This window comes from Daucus carota, chromosome 2, assembly GCF_001625215.2.
Source record: "Daucus carota subsp. sativus chromosome 2, DH1 v3.0, whole genome shotgun sequence".
Lineage (NCBI taxonomy): Eukaryota > Viridiplantae > Streptophyta > Magnoliopsida > Apiales > Apiaceae > Daucus > Daucus carota.
In genome coordinates, this window is record NC_030382.2 from 46,478,986 (window position 1) to 46,494,806 (window position 15,821).

The 15,821-nt window shown below is 31.4% G+C and overlaps 1 protein-coding gene and 1 long non-coding RNA gene across 2 annotated transcripts; both read left to right on the forward strand.

Moving 5' to 3' along the window:
• Window positions 1-9,050: 9,050 nt before the first annotated feature.
• LOC135150772 (uncharacterized) lies at window positions 9,051-9,938 on the forward strand. The gene is made up of 2 exons (XR_010289028.1): window positions 9,051-9,156; window positions 9,446-9,938. It is a non-coding gene; the product is annotated as an uncharacterized LOC135150772 (long non-coding RNA).
• A 257-nt stretch (window positions 9,939-10,195) lies between these two features.
• On the forward strand, window positions 10,196-15,101 carry LOC108207662 (uncharacterized). The gene is made up of 6 exons (XM_064086348.1): window positions 10,196-10,371; window positions 10,514-10,644; window positions 10,759-10,827; window positions 12,840-12,911; window positions 13,959-14,031; window positions 14,495-15,101. Exons 1-6 carry the CDS (start codon window positions 10,309-10,311, stop codon window positions 14,558-14,560), a joined length of 474 nt encoding a protein of 157 aa, XP_063942418.1. The 5' UTR covers window positions 10,196-10,308; the 3' UTR covers window positions 14,561-15,101.
• Window positions 15,102-15,821: the final 720 nt, after the last annotated feature.

Below are 15,821 nucleotides of genomic sequence, written 5' to 3' on the forward strand. Positions count from 1 at the left end.
AGCGCAAACTTACGGGGGTGTATTCGATTGGGATTTTAATGCATTGTTTTTAGTCTATGGATTTTAATGGATTGTATAGGATTTTGATTTTTTGCGGATTCTTGATGAAATGTCGCAGAGTTTATAGGATTTAGGTACAATGCTTCAAAATCCCATTGAATTTGGTGGGATTTCAAAAAACTTAAAATACACTGAAGAATGCCACAAAATCCATCATTTTATGAAATGAAAAAAAATCCATCAGCATTTGAATACCATCAGATTTTAATGGATTTTAAACAATCCCAATTGAATACCATCGGATTTTAAAGCATAATTTAAAATCCCAATTGAATACCACTAGATTTTGTAGCATAGTTTAAAATCTCAATTGAATACCTCAAGATTTTAATAGATTTCAAACAATCCCAACCGAATACCCTCGGATTTCATGAATGCAAAAAAATGCTTTAAAATCCCAATCCAATACACCCCTCTTAATTTTACCTGTAGTTATTCAATACAGAGTCCTAATATTTTGTGTAACATTTAATGGTTTGCACAGCTACTGGTTATCTACTTGTATTCTCAGTACTATGTTAGAACTTCTTTTCACAACTTATTTTAATTTCATTATACGTGAAAAGTAAAATACCTTTATTTAAAAAAAATCATCATATTTATTATGATTTTTATTGATCTAAAACAACTCCATCAACTTATTTGATTTTTATTTTTTATTTACAAATTTCATTATCGTAAAAATATGTTATCATTATAATAAAAATTATATTCGTTCAGTTTAAAATTGTAATTTCAATATTCGCAATATTTATCTACAAGAAATAACATGTTAAATAATAATATATATTTTTTATTTTTCTAGATTTTAACTTGAACTTTTCAATTTATGTTGTTTCGATTTGAAGATATTTATTTTTAAACAATAACATAATAAATAATAATATATACTATTATGTGATCTTAAATATTGGTTTATCATATTATCTTAAAATATAATTTATAAATATTCCCTCTACTAATTTATTTTTTATTTCAATACTAAAGATATTTAAAATAATATATATATATATATATATCTAAATTTTTCTTTATAATTTTTGTTAGTTCAATACCTAAAAATATTTATTTTTAAAATATAATATATATATATATATATATGTATGTATGTATATATATATTATTAATTTAAAAGGTTCGTCTCACATAAAAATAAATATTTTTATGTAATATGATAAATTAATATTTTCGTAATAATGAAATATATTTGACTTGATTGTGTGTATTTGAGCATTAATAACATATGTTTTTTATTCACAAGTGCTTCATATTTTCATCATCACGAAAATATTAATTTATCATATTATCTAAAAAAATATTATTGTGTGAGGCGAACCTTTTAAATTAATAATATAAATCATTTGTGTAATTTTCTAAATTTGCTAATATATATATTATATGTTTTGTGATCTGTTATGGTAAGTATATTGAAAAATAGATTTTGTCCTCTGTGTGTCCATGCGCACGTGCGAAAATTGTTGAATTTAGATTATTTTGATTGGTGTATATATAATCGGTCCACTATTATTAAAAAGTAGGAAGCAATCAAAATATCTAAACACAAAAAAAATTGCATTTGCATATGGTCATGACATACGACAGGAAAATCGTAAAAAATATTATTAATTTAAGGCAGATTTATTGGAATTAATTAACCAATTTTTATCTTAAAATAAATCATATATTAAAAAACATCTTTTGAATATTTCTTTTTATATTGTTTTAAGAAAATAGGTTAAATATTATTCAATATTTGTTTAATAAAATTCTAACATATTATATTTATAATTTGATAATTACAAATAAAATTAATATTTTATGTTAGTGCGTGGTATATAATGATAATTAGTTAATGATATATTATGAATATAAATGTAAATGGTTTAACGTTAATGCGCTGAGTCATCATACATAGGTATGCATCTCGAACTTTGAGCCGGTATAAGAATTCAGCATTACATCTTGCGCACAGTCAAAGAAGCATTTATTAGAAGTTTATCCATTTAATGTATCAGAGGGCATTCATGTAATATACTTGTGTGCACAAAGCAAAAATGATTTGCATTTAGCAACACCCGAAAACAAATGGGTTGGGTTTCAATTTACAAAGCTATATTTCAGATTCTAAAACCCTCGCTTAAAACCCCACCAACTAGTCATGTAATGTACCCGGTTAGTGATGATTAACTTTCTTGAAAGCTTTGGGGGCTAAATTGTTAAAAAAGTAGAGTTGAGTGACCAGTTGTTTATTTACTGGCGTATGTTCCCTATTGGACCTTAATGGCCTGGACTGGATTTAAAGATGATAATTGTTTTGGGCTTAAACTGTTTAGTTAGATTGTCTTGGGTTGGGATTGGGTATTCGTGGATTGTCCTGTATGGCTCCTGATCTGTCCCTTTTTGCACCAAAGTGGGACAATTGTTAATGGGTAATGTAGACACTGGACTGAGTCTGGAATATAATGGGCCTGTCCAGGTTGGATAAATGCATCTAACATGAGAATATTTTATGGACAAATAAAATGTTCTATTATAATTAAGATTTTTGATAAAATCTCAGTAGTTTTTAATTTTAATATTTTTAACTAGCTTTAACTAATAAAAATAATATGATACAAGATGCTATTAGAAGTTTTTTATTAGATAACTTTTTCTTTCTAGCAAATATTTGTAAGAATTTCTCTGATTATCTTACACATATTTTATATGATAAATAAAGTTAATCAACCAAAATCGGATAATGTCTAACTCAACATGGATGAAGTTTTGTAATAAAGTTATGTAACAAAAGAACATTTTTGTGTTAACAAGTTCATTATTGTCTATATAATTATTTGAATGATGTTACTAATATCTATCTATCTATCATACGAATTCATAAGGTAAAATAGATTAATAAAAAGTACTCCTATCTCCTAACAATTTAATGATTTTAAAACAATCCTTACACGAATCCAGATTGCCAGCCGACGGAAAAATCCAAGCATCTCTTAGTGATCATTACTCTGTATTAGGAACAGTGGTCAAACCAAACATGGTCTCAGCAGTCAGCAATGACGAAAGAAGTAACTAACGTGATCATTGGAACACCAACTTTGAATATGAACACACAGTTGCTTACGGCAATGGGATTTTCGTTTGTATGGTCCCATATTACACCACATGTTTACTGATTGTAACGGTATTATTATTTTGACTTGTTTTTTAAATTAATAATTACTTAACAATTTATGTATAGTAATTTAAATAAATATTGAGATTATGTAAATAAAAATTATTTTATTATGCTATTAAATTGCTTACCTATCTAATATATTTTTCAAGCTTCTCGATATGCTTTTATTCTGAAATATTATTGAACAAACTATACGTAACGTTGACATTTTAAAAGATCATTATATGAAATAAAAATTAAATATGTTGTAATTTCCAATAACGGATTGTAATTTCCAATAACGGATTGTATGTCACACTCGAATTTATTTTTGTATTATTCAAATTTTATTAGAACTTGAATATTCGAAAATAAACCCAAATTACTTAATATTATAGCCACTCGAAAATAACTTATTGTGACCAAAAATTTATTAAAACATAATTATTAACTATAAAATCATATTTCTTGTAATATACTGATATGTAATAATTTAATAAAAATAATGCGAAAAAAATTGTTTAAATAATATATAATTATACCATGAATACATGTAAATGTGCACCGTATATATAATATATTATATACATGGGTAAAAATTAAAAAGTATGCATCTCGAACTCAATCCAAAATATAAATAATCTTAATTCTGATTTGTATTTTTGTTTACTCGATTTTGTATCACTTTTCAAATCGCGACAATTTTATCACTCTTGGATATATTATCATACAAAATTTTTTTCTAAACGTCAGTGTTAATCGCGATTAATTCATTTTCTGTAACTCGTCAACCTGTAAATCTAATTAATATTGGACAATTTTAAAATTTTTTATAAGACAGAAAAAAATAGAACAACGAATGATAACGGTTTGTCATTTCATCCTCAGTGTCTAGCTTTTCTACATAAATATTTAAATGATACTAAAATATCAAATAAGATTGACTCATTACTTATTCTTCATTTTAAATATCATTATTTATGATCTCTTTATCATATAAAAGGTGCTAGAAATAAAAATATATTAACAATTTCTAACAAAAGAATCTTAACAATTTTTTTTGAAGTTCATCATTATATTAATTTGAAAGTTATATAAAATATTATTATAATTCTAAATAAACACCGCCAAGTTTTTAATAAGATTCTAGTATACTCCCTCCATCCCAAATTAGATGGCCCCGTTGACTTTGGGCACACAGTTTAAGGTTCATTGACCGTATAGCTACATGACTTATTTTTAAAATTTTATTTTTGCAAATAAATATTTAAATATGAAATTTTTATTTACAAAAGAAAAAATAAAAAAATAAATTTCGGAAGTAGATGGTCAATGCACCTAAAGTTACGTGCTCAAAGTCAACGGGTACATCTAATTTGGGATGGAGGTAGTATTATATTTAATTTAAATAGAATATCCTTCCAAACGATCGGTATCCAAAAGTTGAACCGTTAAAGCAAGCTCAAGCTCCCTCTTGGTGGTATTATTATTTGCCGCCTTGCAAGCATCAAATTAACCCTGGCCTCGGACAATATAATAATACACACGATATGCTTTCCTCGTAACTACAGATTGCCCAGCAATCTCTGTCTCATATTTCTTACATCACTGCTCAATAGCTCCGCATTCCGAGGATATCCAACTTCTCCTCGCCGCCGACTTACTCAGACACCCTGCTTGTCTTGTTTTTCCGGTCAAACAACGTTCAGTCCTCTCCCTCCCTCCCTCCCTCTCTTTCTCTCTCTCTCTGTGTGTTCAAACATGTACTCCTTGGTTTCCCAATCATCATCACCACCTTCTCTAACTTCTTCATCTTCAATTCCCTCAATATGTATGAACAAACATATACAAATAAACCCCAGAAACCAAAATTCAAGAAAACACAAACCCTTTTCTATAAAATGCAAACACCCCATATGCTCACCGAGAATTATAAACCCAAGTGTCAATTCTTCCGATAATGTCGCACGCAAAGTCAATTGTTTAATTGCCGAATTCAAGTCCTTAAAGGAGCCGATTGACAGAGTCAAGACACTGCTACACTACGCAACTCTGCTACCTTTCTTGGACGAGTCGATTCGGTCCGAAGAAAACAAAGTTCCGGGCTGCACAGCTCAAGTTTGGTTGGAAGTCAAAATGGATTTCGAAGGGTTTATGAGGTTTCGAGTTGACAGTGATTCTGAAATCACCAAGGGCTTTGCTTCTTGTTTGATTTGGTTGTTGGATGGGGCTTCACCGGAGGAAGTTGTCGCGGTCAAGGCCGAGGATTTGGCTGAAATGAATGTCGGAATCTTGCCGGCTAATTCTAGAGTTAATACTTGGAATACAGTTTTGCTTAGTATGCAAAAAAGGACTATTGCTTTGGCTGAACAAAGATTTGGTGACTCTTCCAAGTCTCTGGCCTTGTTTACTTGCAAGTGATATTGGAGAATTCAAACTCTATGAAGCTGAAGTTTGGACTTTGGAAGACTTGATTGAGTTGATGTAAGTGTTTTGGTGTTTGAATGAAAATTTGTGTTACTTGTATTTAGATTAGTAGTTTCGAAATTATACGGATTGGTCTATATAGTTTCTGTTGTGTAATGAGCATATGATTATCCGTTAATCCTGCTATACAATTAGCAATTCATGATCAAGTTTTTAAGCTAATAGTATAATAAAACTTGATTAAATGGTTTGACTGATCTTCTTGTAGAGTGAGATACTTGTGTCATTGTGTGTATGTATCTAAAACATGTCAAGTGAATTTAGTCTTGTTTTTGTCAAGTTCTCAAGTGGAAAATTATACTTAGTCAAGCTGCTTGGTTATTATGAATTTCCACTTAATAAAGCATAATAGTAAAAGCAATGCTGAAAATCTGGAAGGGCTATAGAAAACTCATTGATGGGGCCATTACATACTATTTTAGTATTTTGGTAGTTGCCCTGCAGTTTGTATAACCGTTTTGATTTTATATACGAGAAAACTGCACTTTGTGTACCTGTATTTTAGGACGTCTTGCACTTTCAATACTCGACTTCTAAATCTAGCACTTGCAATACTAACATATTGAAGTTTTAATTTTTTGTGTACATCCGTCAATTCTGTGAAACGGCGTTAAGAATGCTTGGGGTATTTTGTCTTTTAACATTCCCTACCCTAGTTAAACAGAAAAATGCTTAGCCCAAATACCTATTACAGGGCTTTCAAATGTGAACTTGGTCAGGATGTGGGCCATTCTAGCTTGATCAGTGGCAGAATACTCATGAATCACCCAGTGAGTTCTCTCATCTTTACGAGCCTGACCCGTATAAAAGACTAGTGTCTTCTTCCTCCTGTTAATCACCGTAGTTTTGTTAGATCCATGCCCGCTCTCATACTTACGATCCTTGAGATGGAAAAGAATTAATTGCACAAGTCACAAATCTAGAACCACATCAGGTGAGACAATTGATTCATTTATCGAGTTCTAACTGAACTTTCAGCAATTTGTTCAATACACATATACATACAAAAATACTCCAAATTTAACTTAAAAATAAGCACAACATAAAATTAATCACTAATTAAGCATAAAAAACACATAAATGAATAAAAAAATGCCAGGTAAATCCCAAGATTTTCCGTCACAAACATCAACCTCACGAATCACACTAACTTCATTATGAAATTCAATTGATCTTCAATCAATAAATTCCCCTCTGATTGATTAATTATCATACGTACATATATATATATATATATATACATACATATATATATATATATATATATATATATATATATATATATATATATATATTGAAATCTGGGAGCTAAGTTAAACTAATTAAAAGTAGAGGAATGAACCCTAGATATGACTGAATTGGGTGGGTTAACTTTTTGTACATAAAAAAGGGTGAGAAAAATGGATGATGAGTGTTAAATTGGAGGTCTCTTTTATGTAAATGACATGTATGTGTATGTGGATTTAATTGGGAGATATAGTCTGGTTTTTGGTAACTGAACTTTGCTCTTTTAAGTTTAATTAGGGAAGGAGATGTTAAAAGACAAAATCACCCCAAGCATTCTTAACGCCGTTAGACAGAATTGACGGATGTACACAAAAAATTAAAATTTCAATATGTTAGTATTGCAAGTTCTAGATTTAGAAGTCGAGTATTGGAAGTGCAAAACGCCCTAAAATACAGGTACACAAAGTGCAGTTTTCTCTTTTATATACACAACATTTCTAAGCATCTACCCTCCTAGCTAGAATGTTTGTTGACAGTTAAATAGTACCGACTATATAAGGGGTGACAATATTGGACACCATCAGAGTACAACCTTTGAAAAATAGTTCATCATTATAACGAACACCATCCGAGTACGGTTTAAACTTATTTTAGCTAACCATTATCCCATATTATATTGGCTACCCCACTCGAGATTCTCTAAAAACATTAGGACTAGATTAATAGCCCCAAGGGAATGTGGTTTCCCCACCTGATTATTATAATAATATTAGTGATACCAACACTGGTGAATGATTACCAAGCTAAACAGGATCTTCTTTACTTTTGCTAATTAACTGGATCTTCCTTGAATACAAGCAAATGGTAGTTTAATGTAAGGGGACCACATATACCCTTTCAACTAGTATATGTTTTGCAATTTATGGTACTTCTTGTCTTGGAAGAAGTCTGGATATATAAGGTAGATTACACCCAAAACTATATAACAGTAATGGCACATATGGTGTTGAATGTTTTGTCAGTTCATTCTGTAAGTGGTCCATTATTGCAGTTAAACTACACCCTTGCATAGGTTTGTGTGCATGATCTACCAATGCAAATGGTTCTTTATTCTGAGACCTTATCTTCATTCGGATTAAGTTCAATTGGTATGTATGTTTTTCTTAAATCAGTCTTATGAAAGCTAATATTGGATGGAAGCAGTAGATGAAACTTAACTTTGTAGAAGCAGTCTTTTGATTCCTTCTGCACAGTATCTAGAAAGCATATTCCAGAATTCCACTATGCTACAGGATTTAGAGGTTGCTTGCTTAGCATGACAGAGTATTAAAGATAATTGTACATTGACCACATCCATAACTTTATTGCAGTTCTGGATTAGATTGTTGCACTTCTGTGGCCATTAACAGGCTTATCAGTTTAATTATGCCTCAGTTTCTTTATAACTATAAATGGATTCTGTTGTGTTTGGTTGGGGTGAATGATTCCGGAAGGAATGGAATGAAAAATGAACTATCTTATGGATGATTTTTAAGAAATTTCATTCCTTCCTCCATTCCATTCCCTACATCATATGCTAGATATCACCCCTTCCATTTGAGATGGAATGCTCCATTATCTCCCATCTTCAATTTCTTCTCAAATCTCATCATAGCAATTTTGCACTCATTCAAATTTTTTCAAAACTTTCTTTCTATCTCTATTAGTTTCAAGTATTTTTTACTCATTTCATTCCATTCCATTTCATTCTCCCCAACCAAACACAACATAAGGCATGTCACAACCGTTTAACATTCCTGTAATTGATCTGACAAGCTTAGGAACTGCTATCGACGTTACAACGTCATTTATCCATCCTGATACAAGGTGGCTTTAAAAACGTATTATCATACCCCTAATGCAATTTATATGGCTGAAATTCCAAAGGAGAACAAGCGGGTTGCTGATACCCTTGGTCCTTTTTTTTTCTTTTTGCTATTATCTTCTGGAAACTAATCTTAAAGACTGAATCATTATACTAATGTTTTATCAAAGTCTCAACTGTGTAAGGGCTCATAACTCAAAAGTGGGCTTCTAAGCCTGAGAACTCCAAATTTTTTTAATTCAAGTTGACGCTGGACAGAGTGTTCGTGATATACAGTATTGGTATGACATCAATTATGGGAAGGGCAGGTGCAAATGCAAATATCAAACAAAAGCGATGTCAACTCTGGGCTCTGGCTTTGAAGGTACTTATCTTTTTATCCATGCTCATATTCTAGAATGGAAACAAGATTATATGCTTATATTCTAGAAATCTGAATATGGATTTTTTTTTTAAGTGATATTATCCATTTATTGATTTTGTTAATTATTAGTGATTTCTAGCTATGATTCCATCGATTCTTACATTTCAATTAGGCTTAAATTTTCTTGATTCAATTTTTTTTTGGGATATGTGTTATGATTCAAAAACTTTATACATGTGGAGTAAGCAGGGTTTAGATTAATTTCAGTTAATGCTGGTTTTGTTGTTAGAAGTCTGGTGATCTGAAGAATCAGAAGGCTGGAGTTTATCAGAATTAGGACTCCGGCAATTGTCAGAAACAAGTTCAGATAACATTAAGATGAAGATTCCGCACAGTGACAGAGTATTTGAGGGCTGTCAGAGATTTGGAATGCACTTGCAGGTTTACAGGAAATGGAAATGGATGTTTGTGAATGCCAGACTGTCTGCCTCATATCTATGCCAAGCAACAATCTATCTTCTCTACAGCATTCCCTCGGCGACATATCTGTATGCCATCAATCCGACGTTTAATCCTATACATGCATACAGAAATCAGGCAGTTATCTGATTCAGAAAAAATGTATTGTACTCGTACTATTTCCAAATTTGACGAACTTAAATTATCGTTATTTTTTCCGTAATCTTCATAAATTTGATTATTTTGATGATCCTGTTGTCATCCAAACTGGGAGAGGTGTTGTCATAAAGTTTGAATTAATAAAGTTTTAATTTTATCTAGAATGGAAATTTGAATATTTATTTAAATATAAAATAATAAAATAATTTTAATTAATAATCAATGATATTTTTTTTTGACAATGTTAGCTTATATGCCTTACAAAATAATATCTGTTCTAATAATTATCGAGATGAGCCAGAGTATCCGCCAAATTAACTAAATATTTGTGTCTTGGAGGCTGTAAATATAAATATAAATTAAAGCACGGTTATAAGTTCGTAACCGTCAAAAAAGGGAAAGAACGAGGAAAGTCTGATGCATGACCGGATTTTACTTTAGGAAAGGATAGAGACGAGAAAAGAAAACCCCAGGCACAGCAACACAAGGAGCAGCCTATCCAGCAAAACGCAATAGTGAAACAGAGGGGACCCCATGGAGACACTAACTCAGCTGCTAAAACAACATTACCAACTCTTTGGCTCTATGTACCTCGATGTCAGTATCTTTAATCTTTTATTTTTTTTCACTTCACTTCAAGAAACTAAAACACTGATCTGAGTTCAATTCGACGCGCCTGTTTGTGATTGCACTTATTTATGATTTTGAATAATGATTGTGATTTTTGCTGTGAAAACAGGCGATCTTGGGTAATAACTTCATACAAATTCACAGCATTCGAGACGCAGAGAGTCCTCGAACTTTAGAAAAAATAGCTGACAATTTCTTTAAAAATTTGATGGAGGGGATCATAGATGTGGGCGATGCACTGTCCGCGTTCTTTCTAACTGACTCGATAATCTTTTGATTTTTGGATAAAATACATAATAGTTTTAATTTTGTTAAATGATCTGAATTTTACTTGTGATTTTTTTTGTTGAACAGACGTCAGGAGGAGATAAACTTTGGGAGGATTCTTGAAATTGTCTCCAACTTGAAGGACGCTGCCAATAGGTAAAAAGTAAAATTTTGTTCTTCTCGACTTAATCAGAACTTACGGTTCGATGCTTTGACATAGTCTTAATTGATAATGATTCATATATATTGGTAATGTTTCGAATGTGCGACAGCCTGACGAGATATAATAGTGGTCCCATAAAAAGTATGTTGGACAAAATTACTGTATATCTTTTGTTGAAATATATACTTGTAGCATATTTACTTTAATTCCTTTTGTGTAAGTGCAGAATAATTGTAAGCCAAATTAATAATTTTTGAGGACATCAAAACCAAAACTGACCGCGATTATGTTGGTGCAAGAAACCAATTGACTAACCACTATATAACTGTGGGAGTGCTTGGTTTTCAGTTCCAACCTTATTCGAAGCTCCGTCAAACAGAATCAAAACACAGACTTAACATCATAACAGATGTATTTATCTCATGGATGACGCCTATGGAAGAATAACTAGTGCTCCTACAGCATCTCGTTAAGACCAAAGTAACAAAAGCTAAATATTTAGTACTTCATGACATTTCAACAAATAAATTCAACCGTTGTGTATTGACAACTGGGGAAACATGAAAGCCCATTTTACTCATTACCAAAGTCATGATTTCTCCATTGCCTCTCAACTTTCATGCAAACCACAACCAAAGCCCTAACCGGAAGAATCTTACCGAGCAGATGAAGGTAAAAGGAAAGCATGACTTGATAGAGTGGCCGTGCAGTAGAAATTGTGTTGGAGCTCGGTTTTCGTTTTCTATTAATCAGATTTTATGTTGTTACATTTGTTTGTTTGTTAATAGAGATGCCAGGGTAGTGGTTACTAGGTAAACAAGTATAATTTATTTAAGTATTAGATTAATAATCTCAATCTTGGACCTGTTCATTCGGTCGGTCACTTGGACGGTGCTCCTGTGCAAGCATAAGCCCTAACCAAACCAACTTGGTTGAAATTTCTAATTTAGGCAATCCAAAATTGACCTTAGCAAGTTAGCGAACTATTTTGACGAGTTTGATTAGATTTGTCGGTTCTTCTATGTAAGCGTTGTGTCAGCGGAGCTGCATGTTCTATTTTAGCATGTTCAGTTGACTATGGCTTATAAACACATGGGATAATTATAGGTTCATTTCATTAAAACAGCTAAATTTATACATCTATCATAGTTGGATAAAATTTGTATATTTAGGAATATTAATTACGAGAGGAAAGAAATTGCGACATATATATGAATTCCTATCGTTAAAAGTTCAGGAAATTGAAGAAATTGTTAAGTAGGTTACTAGGTTAATGTAACAAGCAGTCTCGATTCTCAAGTCTATATATTCAGAATAATATGTGTGTGTCCTTATATGAAAAAAGCTACATTTTTTGTGTGTTAATTAGATTGCAAGTCTGTAACTGTTATGTACCGCTGACCACAACCACATATTTTATTTCACGTAACTTTTTGATGGTGTGGGCTGGATAAATTACTTGAGACAACAATAAATTCAAATTAGAAAATATGAAATTTTGATTGTAAGCTATCTATATTCGCAAAATAATTTGAATAAACAGAAAAACAATATCAAGTAGTGGTATCAACAATGAACAGGGTTTCTTACGGAGGATGTTGCATAGTTTTTTTCCTTTACAGTTTAGGACATTGGAGATACTTTAGAGCGGGAATTAATGGTTATAACTCAGGCCTCTTATATAGAAGTATTTTGAATTGGTTTTACCGCTTTCTTTGTAATCGTGGAGTCTTTTTATACTTGGTTTTGATGTGCACAATCATTTTATTGGGAGTTTATATGTTTGTAGTTTTTTATAAGTCATTTTGATGTTATGGCATTTTTATACATTTAACTGAATCACTGTTTAAGTTTTCGTGTCAGTGCTACTTAATTGTGTGTGTTTTATTGGTAAAAGCCTTTAAAGCATGTTGACCATAACAAGGATACATATAGCACAACGATCATCTTGTTAATTTTTTATTTTCTAAAATCTGACTAATTTTTTCTGTTCTTGATTTGACAGCTTTGGTGCTCCTAGATTGGTACTGAGTTGTGAAGCGTTCAGAATCTGCTACAAAAATGATAATATTGAAGGGTCAGTATATCTTTTCACTTAAACCCATATCGATTTTTTCTGAATCGATATTTAGAACTCGCCTGTACTTCAGATGAGTTTTGTAAGCTCACATGTAGAGTTTGCACAACAAAATTGCACAAGATTTTTTTGCTGCCCATGCGCACTAGTTGTACTTAATTCAGAGACAAAGAGTCACAATGGGCTAGGTGGGGAACTTGGTTCCTCTAAGGTTTGATAATATCTATACAGTTAATCTTCAAGACTGTCAGTTTTCCAAATGGACAAGATAGTGATTCTAATGTCTACATCAGTGTTGTAAAAAGCGGGAATCGGACTTAGGTGAGGGCACCGTCCAGCGATTAATCGGATAATCGGAGATTAATCGGAGTGATTAATCGGATCATTAATCGTAATCAATTTAATATTATTTTTAAATTATATATATATATTTATAAAATTATATATAGTATAAATTTATAATTATATAAAATCAAAAGAATAATGATTTTTTATAACCCAAAACATGCCTTTATATACATATACAAGCCTAGTCATCTCATATATTTGATTCAATCTGCTAAGGAATATATATTGCAAATTTAAGTAATTAGAGTTTGGAAGTTAATATTAAAAGAGTGAAACGTAATAAAAACAAATTTAATTTATGTGTTTTGTCTTTCTGTGCCTTTTATTTTATTTAAATTTAAAATTTTAAAATTTTTTCACTTTTTTTAAAATTTTTTAAATTCACCGATTTTTGACCGATTTTTTCCGATTAATCCCGACTTTTGACCGATTAATCCCGATTTTCAGAAAAAACGATTTTTTCACCGATTAACGCTTAATCGAGACGGTGGCCGACCGAACAGCGATTAATCGGCGATTAATCCCGATTAATCGCCGACTTTTCGAACACTGGTCTCCATGAATAAAATATAATTTATACACACTAAAGTTATAAATACATTGTTTCCCTAAATTATCTATTAGTTTTTTTTGTTTTCATTAGTGATCTCAGTCTACTTAATTCATTATGAAGATGATAAATAAAGGTCTTTGGTGCAGATTCGTCCATTGCCAGAAGCATCTAAAGAACGACTTCCTCTGCCTTAAAAAAACACTTAAGGCATTTTTCCAGGTTAGTACTCTTGGTATTTCCTTTTCAGGACAGAAAAACATTAGTATTTTTATTCAAAATCTTTATCCTTTTCTTAGTTTAAGGTCAATTATGGTACTTGTATGCAGTACATCAATTTGAGTGAAATCTGTAATGTGACAACTTCTAGGATTCATATTCAATATCTCTATATTACAATGCCTTTAGGATATTACTAGTCACCTACTTAAGGTATCATGTAAATCTTTATTTCACAAGTTCAATTCCACTTTTAGGGTTTATAGGTACGTCCAAATAAACTACCAAGTGTTACGTACTATAAACGCAAAATTCCATTATTAACAAGAATTCATTTACTAAATAATAAGTTTTCAGCATTGTAACGTTTCCGGTGTTGTCAGTGCTTGAATTTCTTTTAATCTCTTAGTTATTTTCCTTTCCTGCTCCTGTTTCTGAAAAACATCTATATGCGCCATATATGCAGCTGGAGCATAAAATCCTAGCTGCTGGGGGAACAGTCCCAATCATCAAGTGTCCCGTCAAAAACTGAAGGGAATGTTAAATCCTAGCTCATGGAGATTGAAGTCTAGCTGTCTCATAATGTCTCTGGATTTTAAAATTCTGAATTCCAGTCCTTGAATCTACTAGCCAGGAAAATCTGTTTATTTGGTTCTGTACTTCTAGAGTTCTGTTTTACTATTGTGCTAAACTTTGTTGTTTTCAAATCTAAAAGATTGATTCGACTTTTGAGGTAACTGTGTTATTGTGGTTTAAGTTACTATTAACTTTTAAAGATGACATATCAGCCTGTTATTTATTCATGCAAGTCACCACATTTTAGAGATGTTTTTTCCGGAGGTGCTATGATCGTGGACACTATCAAGAATAGGCCGCTCACACACCACGATTACCACTAAAATCGTGGTTCTCCCTCGCCTCCCGACTTCCTTGCAAACCACAACCGAAGCCCTATTTGTAAGAATTTTACAGAGCAAATGAAAGTGATAGTGTCAGGAGCTGGATTTTGGTTCTTTGAATACCAGCCTTTATCACGTTGTACTTGTTTGTTCAAATTTGAGTTCAGTTCATTCTGTCCGTGTTCCCTGTGTAGGGATAAGCCATGAAGCTGATCAACTCAGATCGATCTTCTGAATCAGGCAATCCAAAACCGAATCTAGCAAGTTACCAAACTATTTTGACCATTTAATTAGGTACCTTTATTCCACAAGAGAACTCCATGTTTGAGAAAACATTTAGTGAAGTTGTGTAAATAGCACTGAATTGCTACCAACATTAAATCTATGATTTATGAAATATTACTTGGAGGAATAAAGGGAAACCATAGCTAATGACACAATTTACTCTTCTTTATTTTCATAAGGGAAAATAGATTGTTTTGCCACCCAACTTATTATTTGTTTAGAAACCTACCACTGAACTATAATTTTTTTCTTTTTTGTCACTAATGTTAGGTTCGGACTTTTTTTTGTCATTAACGTTAGGTTCGGATTTGATTATTAACACTATGTTATTTTTTTAGTATTATTAAAATATAGTGTTAGTCTGCAATATAATGGCAATCTGATATGTGTCTATATCTTTATTTAGTGTCCTGGGTAGTTTACCTTGGAGGACGAGAGTTGGACACGCATTTTGAGACTCCAAAAAATTTCAAAAATTATTTTATTTTATTTTTTCTGAATAAAATTTAATGTTTTTTTTTCCTTAAAAAAACGTTGGATTTTTTTTGTCACTAACGTTATGTTTTGATTTGATTATTAACAATATGTTATTTTTTTAGCATTATAAAA

Coding starts and splice junctions, on each gene's coding strand:
- LOC108207662 (XM_064086348.1), top strand. CDS start 10,309: ATGGAGACACTAACTCAGCTGCTAAAACAACATTACCAACTCTTTGGC. Junction 12,912..13,958: donor AAAAATGATAATATTGAAGG/GTCAGTATATCT, acceptor TCTTTGGTGCAG/ATTCGTCCATTGCCAGAAGC. Junction 14,032..14,494: donor CACTTAAGGCATTTTTCCAG/GTTAGTACTCTT, acceptor CCATATATGCAG/CTGGAGCATAAAATCCTAGC.